We start from the raw sequence: 7,721 nt of genomic DNA, 5'->3' as shown, positions 1-7,721 counted from the left end.
TAAGAGTATTACTTGAATAAGATGATGGCTCAAAACTTTCTTTTCAATAATCCTCACATAATTAGCCCTAAAATCCAAGTTTTAATGAAACTAAATCACAATCTAACAACAATTTGATAATACAAGTATACAACATACAGTTACCAATATAAAACCAATCAATATTATATTAGCCCTAAAATTACCTTTTGTTTTCACTTTTGAGACAAATTTAGAGGAGAGCTGTGAGGAGTGAAGCTGTGGAGGCAGGCTGAAAGGAACAGAGGATGGCCGAGTGGCCTGAGAGGGCGCGGTAGCTGGCCGGAGATTCAAAGAGAGGAGGCATGCCTGCGTGACTGGGAGTGTTGGGAAGCACTGTCTGATGTGATGTTGAGAGTTGGAATGGCTGCATATTAGTTTAAACTTTAAAACCCTACTAAACTAATATTAAAAATGATTTAAAACTAAAAAAGGCAAAAAAAAAAACCCAACAAAACCAGCAGCTAGTAAGGGTCGAACTCGGGAACTTTTATCAGAAAACAGGGAACTTTCCACCCGACCAGCTCAATACTATATGTATGGGTTCCAAGTTTTAATTTTTATGGGGTCCTTTCAAAATTTAATATACTGCTTCTACTAAATTTTTAAAAAACATTGGTGTCCCGGGACCCCGATCCATTGTATGTGGGTCCGCCCCTGACTCTGCTACAAGTTGACCAACTACAATTAACCAAATTAACATCATGTAATAATTTTCTTGCCATAATCCCTCACCTGATTGTTCTACAGACAACAAATACACCGACCCAGAAATCGGCTGAACTACAAAAACAGTTCCTATTTTAGTAAAATATTACACAAGAACCACTTTCAGTCACCAGAGAGTAGACAGCTGTGACGCACGGTCCAGGAAGCAACATATCAAGACTCATCTGCAAAATCCGAGAGGCTATCCAACATTTGACTTTCTGCAGAAGCAAACGACTCAGATGTGGTAATCGTTGACAGAGAAGACGGTGATCCCTCAGAATCTGATATCACTTCATCATGTAATATGTCATCATCTTCGTCATCATCATCATCGTCATGCAAGATTATATGGTCTTCATCAATTTCAGAACCATCCGACACCTCATCACCTCCCAACAACTTGTTGATCGCAGCCTTAGCCGTTTCAACAAACCATTCATCCTCCGGAAGCACACTGAAATCAATGATTTTAATAATGGTTTTTGTAATTATAATCTATATTAATTGATTTATTATTTACCTTTGTTGGTTTAGACCTCTGCCTGAAAATGTTCTGATAGCACGAGCAATTATGGATGATGCGGTCTGCTGCACGTTTCTAGATGGGTAACCAGCAAACCGCGCGATTTCAACCGTGAAGTGCATATCAAGAATTAACTGCAACAAATATTAGGCCGGGCTGGGTCAGACCGGATAAAAGGTTTGCCCATTTGACTAATGGAAGAAAGTCAGAAACACAGATCACTACACTTTGAACAAGTATGTTATGTATAAGCTACAAGCATATAATGCAAGGTTTTAAAAGTTATATTAAAGACCCACTAAAATTACAAAACATGCCCCTCCTCTTTAATTGAACCTTCAACTAGTTATGCATAAGTTAGAACACATAAGTTACATTTTAGCCCCTCTTAAACCTATTATTTAAACCCTGGACTTTTTCATATTTTTTTCCTTTTTTTGGCAAATCATAGATTGACAAGGGTCCTATTAATACTTTATAGGCATTTTTTTAGGTTTTCTGTTTGTAACTTTTAAAATATGATGTTTTATAAAACTCCAAATATACCATTGCAACGTGCTTATTTTTACCAACATTTTTTCATGCAAGTTTTGTATAAAATGGAGTTGTACGTGATAATGTACAAGTCGTCATCGGCTCATCGCACCTATGAACATGTTGTTGAAGCTGTGCTTTTTGTAGTATTTTATAAAGTTTTGGGTACGTTAACTTTTCGTGATTTAGCTTGCTGGCACACGCAGGTTTAATACTAGTTTTGATACAAATACAAGTACAAAAGCAAGAAACAAATAATTACATCATGTTATTCTTAAAGAATAAGTTTACCTGTTGCAACCCTTGCGGTTGAAGATTTGACACTTGATTCTCTAAAACGCCCCAAAAATCCTCATCATTAGACATCAACCATAAAACTACAGTCTCGGTTAGCCTCGCAAGCAACACTTTTTGTATCTTTTCTTTACCGAGTAACACATCACCAGCAACCGTTGCTAACTGTTGCAGCTTCCCAAATAGTGCCTGTAAACTCAATAAAAAATGTCAAAAGGGCATAACCGGAATTTCCCAATGTTGTGATTTATAGAGTATACAAGGCTTGTAAACAAACTGCACTTCGTTTATGTTCACATATTTAATAAACGAAGAAACATGAACAAAATTTTTTGTTCACTTAGTTAAAACAAACGAACATGAACACACGTCACGTTCTTTCATTTATGTTCGTGAACTTTAGTTCATTTATGCTAGTTTATTTTCGTTAGTTACGTTCATTAATATATTCTTTTAAAATTTTTTAGGCTTGTTACCATATAGTCTAGTACTCTAGTTTTAACAACTTTTCAAGCAAAACACTTTGTTGTTCACATTTTTTCTTAATTGGTTTTAGCTCAATTATATTTGTTCATCTGTGTTCAGTTGTTTACATTCGTTAATTGTTAGTCTGTTAGCAAACAAACATAAAAGAACATGAACCCGAACACGCACATTTTCTTAACGAGCAAACACGAACTTTCGATTAATAGTTCGTAGTTCGTATTCGATCGTTTGTCCGGTTAAAGTTAAATCGTTTGCAAGCCTAGAGTACACCCCTAGTTGGAAGTTTTGATAGGATTCTATGTGTTAGGCCCAAACTAGTTGCGCCGTGCCAAATTAGGGGTATACCCTACATGAACCTATGCCACAAACCCTAAGCATATTTCAATTAGTAAGATAGCTAACCTGAAAGGGCAAGGAAGGCAAAGGATCAGAATTCCAATTAAGATCGTCACTTTCACCACTTAAATAAATGTTTGCATCGGGGCGCGTTTTACCATCTCTTGAATAAATGAAATTCAAAACATATTGTCTACAGAAATGATCTCTAAGTTTATCAAGTGAATACTGAAGCTGTTTTCTCCAATCTTTATAATCTATCATATTGTTCACTAACGGGGCGATTACAGTGTTATCGTTTTCTGCCGCTTCTTTGCTTTCGTTTAAAATGCTCCAAATTTTGGACATAACCATTGGTAATAGCTCCTCTGCAATGGTGAATGCGGTCCCCAAAAGGGCGAGTTGTTGGGAATCTGTTTCGGCTCTAAACGGCACGGATTCTTTTAACTCCACTAAACTATCATCTTCTGATGGTTCTGGTAAAGCTTTTATTAGTTCGTCAATGTATTGATCAAACAGTTGCAAAATTCTGGTCAACACATTTCCTCCAAAGTGCAAAATCACTAGACGAGTTAGCTGATCCACTATATCCTGTCCAAAATACATACATTATATCGTGTTACATACTGTTTACAATAAAATTTACTATAGCGTTATATACTTTCGTGATCTATATATTATTTAATATTTATACTTCTTTTTGGTTTTGGTAAAGATTAATAACATATAAAAGGAATGAACAAAAAAATATAAATATAAAAACTAGTGTTTAAAAATGGATTTCACAAGTTTTCAAGTTAAAGGTGGATTTTCATTGGAACCCACCCCCTATATATTTCATTTCAGAATTTTCAAATAATTTTAAAACTTTAAGAGCTCTTTACAACCAATCATTTTATTTATTTATTTTATATCATTTTAGGGTAGTTTTTTCATTTATTATTTATACGTAACTTTATGTAACTAAATTACACGTGTAAATTTGTTATTACAAATATATGTAATTGGGTTAATTACACATATGTAAACTTGTAATTGCATATGTGCAATTACAAAATTACATATAATAAATGATGAAACTACACTCAAATAATACTAAATGTATAAAATGCTTGGTTGTTAGGAATTCTTAAGTTCTTAACTTTTTTAAAACTGAAGAGAACCTAACCCTGCATATTATATATATGTTGAAGATATGAATTCTTACCACTTAAAGGGACCCAATTGCAAATAAATTCATAAGAAAGTGGGTCAATTTGGCTTGTAATATATCAATAACAGATCAAGAGGATAATATGAAAAATAAAATTAAATATAAAGAAAATGGATCAAACGGTTGGGCCAGTCAATATCCGCCTAAATTGTATTCAAATGTGTACAAACTCCTAAATTGTTTTCTTTACACTTATGCACTACTAAAGTAATACTAAAGGTTTTCTAATCATGTTTAAAACATCAATCATCTAAAAAATACAATACTACTAATAATGATAGTTGTAAACTACCAGTGTAAATAGATAAAAAGAAGTTTACTCACTTTGACCATGAAAATGAACCTTGTGCCACTATCAACAAGCAGGCCATCAGAAGATATAGCAAAGGTAGACAACGGTGAAGCAAGTCGGGGCGACAATGGCATAATCTCATCAATTCCAGAAAAATCAAAAACAAGTTTTCTCGCCCTTCTGAAATTCAATTCTAAAACCTCTTCTATATATGGCTGCAAAAGCACTAAAAGCACCTTTGAAAGCTTCAATCCCTGTGATTCCAGGCCAGAACAGTGGTTAAGACTAGCTTGAACACAAACACTTGCAGCATGTAAAGCTGAAACCGTCTCAGAAGAAGGTGCATTCTCTTTAACCACCCGTACAAACAGTTCAATCTGCCATTCGGCCCATTGAACAGCTTTGTTACTGTAAACCATATCATCTCCGAACATTGAACTCATCTCTTTTGTTGTTGATAAAATTGTGGAAAATATAAGGTTAGATAATGTGGCGGGAAATGTTTCAGGGTAACAAGCGCATGATGAAAGAAAGAGATTAATATTTTTTTGTAAACGTGCGCCTTTTGCTTTCAGAAAAAGTTGATGACCTTTTCCAAGCTTTACCAAACCATTAACCACGGTTTTTAACTCAGTAGCACTAATTAATGTTTGATCCGTCATTTCAACGAGTTGACTCTCGAGTAACGTTTTCTGTTTCAGAAAAGCAGATTTAAAAGATGATGAGAATTCATTCGATAAATGGTGTTTTCTTTCTTCTGCTTCTATTGCTTCTATTGCATTTATAGCTTCTTCTACTTTATGTTCAGCGAGAAGAATGTCAAGATTTGATAGATGTGATTTCATCTCATCTTCTGTTTTATTTGCAGCTAAAATGTCGTTTTTGTCTTCTTTCTTAAGTTGTTCAGGATTCATGAGGTCTGGGTTGGCTCGGCTCCACTCACTCAGTTCATGATAGACACCACTCAGTAAGTCCTGTACTAAAATTTTTTGTGTAGAGATATTCTTTCTTAGCTCATTCAACTCGTGCTCCGTTTCCACAACCTCTTCTGATAACCTTTTAAAAATAGATATAAAAACGCACAATAAAACTTTAGAATCACTTTTTGATGTTTGCGAAAAAAAAGAGACAACGCAAAAGAGAGGATTACCTCAGAAAAGCTAAGTATTTGGTCCGAGTGTTGCTACATAAATTCTCTACTGCATCCTTCAAATCAAGAAGCTCAAAGCAAAGCTTTCTGATGCCCTATAAATAAAATAAAAGGTTATTGCTTTAGATAGCATGACTTATACATGTTACATATCTGAGCAGGTATTTAAACAGTCTTACTTATTTACATTAGCATCAAGCAGAAAATGTTGCAAACATAAATCATACATAGTTAGTCATAGTTAATCAATCTCCTTAACCAGATTTGTTTTCAGCTATAATATATGTTGGTGTAATAAACAGTCAAGTTCGTTCCCGCGTATATCAAACATAAATCAGACAACCTTTAGACAAAGGTGGAACTAATTCAGTAGTCAAAGAAGTAGTGGATACATACATATAAAGCATTGGAGGTAAAAGCGGAAGGAAGTAATTCAGAACAATGCCATATTGTGAAAGTAAACCCTAATATCCCAAATTGAAACAGCAAACATAATAGGTTATATCTCAATAATAATTAGATTACCGTTGGTGATTTATTATGAATGCATCTGGCAGTTACAATTCCTAGAGATATAAAGCTAGCAAGAAATAAGCAAAGTGAATTCTGAAATGAGTGTATTTGGTACCTTTTCAGTTTTGGATTGATAGATAGTGTCGATCTTAGACTGTGGAGTCACCGATTCGATACATGGAAAGTCTTCTTCTTCTTCTTCTTCGCTGCTACTACTCATTCTGCTTTGATTTGATGTCTCGACTTCGGGTGCAATGCAACTAAACTCTCAGAAGCTTTTGTGCACTTTTGCTTCCGAGTTTGCTGTCGATTTTGATTTCTAATTCTTCGACTGATGTGTTATTCTTCCCCAATCTCAGAAGTTGAACAAACAATAGTAGTAGCAGTCAGTTCAAGTGTAAACTAGGACCCTAGGTTTTTACTCCCTCGAAACCAGCACCCAGGGGTGTTTATGGTTCGGTTTAAACCCGTGAAACTAGTCATTAGTTTGGTTTTACGGTTTGTTTTTTTCTTAATATTTGGTCGGTGGGTTTTAAACTTTTCAAACCGTATCGAATGGTTTGGGTTACGGTTCGTAAAGGAAACCAACCGTATAAAACCGGACCGGACCGTATGATTTAATTATGTTAAATTATTAAATATTTTATGTTGTATATGTGTATATAAATATATTTCTAGACATAATCTTAATTTGTATAAATTATTAAAATGTATACTAATTGTGACAAATAATTTTAATTTGTAGCTAACTTTCAAGCCACCGGGGTGTTTTGGAAGAAAGTATTTGAAGCTTGGCTCGATATAACCAAAAAACCCGAAAACTACTGGGAAAAAGAAGCGGTTCAAGCCCACTGGAAGGGGCTTAACGCCGATTAGGTATGTTTTTTTTTGTATTTCTTTTTAATTCTAATGCATTTTTATTTAATTATTTAAATAAATTGGTTTTTATTTAATTAGTTTAGTTATAAAAAGAAAATAATATAATAACACACTGTGGGCCCAACTTATAGCCCCTACACCATTACACCCAAAAAACAAATTTCCACCCCATGCTGACTGGGCGTCACGTGTCACAATTCGCGCCCAATTGTAGCCCCTCCACTACACATAGCCTTAGGCTGAGGGTAATGGGGCTTGGTTGAGCCCCAGGTGAGCTAAGCAAAATCTGACACGTAGGCGATGACATGGCCATGGATCAAGCCCCTCAACCAAGCCCCAGAGGGTGTAGTGGTCCAGGTGAGCAGGGGCTTGATCCAGTTTTTTATTTATTTAATTATTTTAAATAATACATTAAATAATAATATAAAACATTACATTAATAGGAAGACGTGGTTGGCGGAACAATGGGGCTCGGTGGCGACTTTGATCTCAAAGCTTATCGTCGTTTGAACCGCTTGACAAATGAGTTCGTCTTCTTCGGTAGAATAGGAAGACGAAGACGATGACGACGATGCCATTTATAAATATATAAATAGAAGTTTTGATAGAGAAAATGTATGGTTTGAGTTTTTATAGAAAGTGTGGATTTGTATTTATAGATAAAAAAAATTTAAACTGGCCAACGGTAAAGTTGACCAGTCAACACACCCTCCAACGGCTAGTTAGCCCCGTGACCACAGCCACGTCGGCCGGCCGCGCCCTCGCTCACCGG

At 35.2% G+C, this 7,721-nt stretch overlaps 1 protein-coding gene across 1 annotated transcript; it reads right to left on the bottom strand.

Annotated features, from left to right (window-relative positions):
- Nucleotides 1-695: 695 nt before the first annotated feature.
- Nucleotides 696-6,299, bottom strand: LOC143598962 (exocyst complex component EXO84C-like). The gene is made up of 7 exons (XM_077077041.1): nt 6,186-6,299; nt 5,558-5,652; nt 4,440-5,463; nt 2,969-3,493; nt 2,078-2,269; nt 1,250-1,386; nt 696-1,183 (listed from the first exon to the last, which is right to left on the bottom strand). Exons 1-7 carry the CDS (start codon nt 6,288-6,290, stop codon nt 901-903), a joined length of 2,361 nt encoding a protein of 786 aa, XP_076933156.1. The 5' UTR covers nt 6,291-6,299; the 3' UTR covers nt 696-900.
- Nucleotides 6,300-7,721: the final 1,422 nt, after the last annotated feature.

This window comes from Bidens hawaiensis, unplaced genomic scaffold (genome assembly GCF_021521415.1).
Source record: "Bidens hawaiensis isolate Kalapana, Puna unplaced genomic scaffold, B.hawaiensis_p1.1 tig00051313_1, whole genome shotgun sequence".
Lineage (NCBI taxonomy): Eukaryota > Viridiplantae > Streptophyta > Magnoliopsida > Asterales > Asteraceae > Bidens > Bidens hawaiensis.
This window is presented reverse-complemented; position numbering and strand designations above follow the sequence as displayed.

Bases quoted from the DNA above. Each gene is read 5' to 3' on its own strand.
- LOC143598962 (XM_077077041.1), bottom strand. From the start codon at position 6,290: ATGAGTAGTAGCAGCGAAGAAGAAGAAGAAGAAGACTTTCCATGTATC. The intron at 5,653-6,185 runs GTACCAAATACA...TTTTATTTATAG, and splicing joins ATCAATCCAAAACTGAAAAG to GGCATCAGAAAGCTTTGCTT. The intron at 1,184-1,249 runs GTAAATAATAAA...CATTGATTTCAG, and splicing joins AGAGGTCTAAACCAACAAAG to TGTGCTTCCGGAGGATGAAT.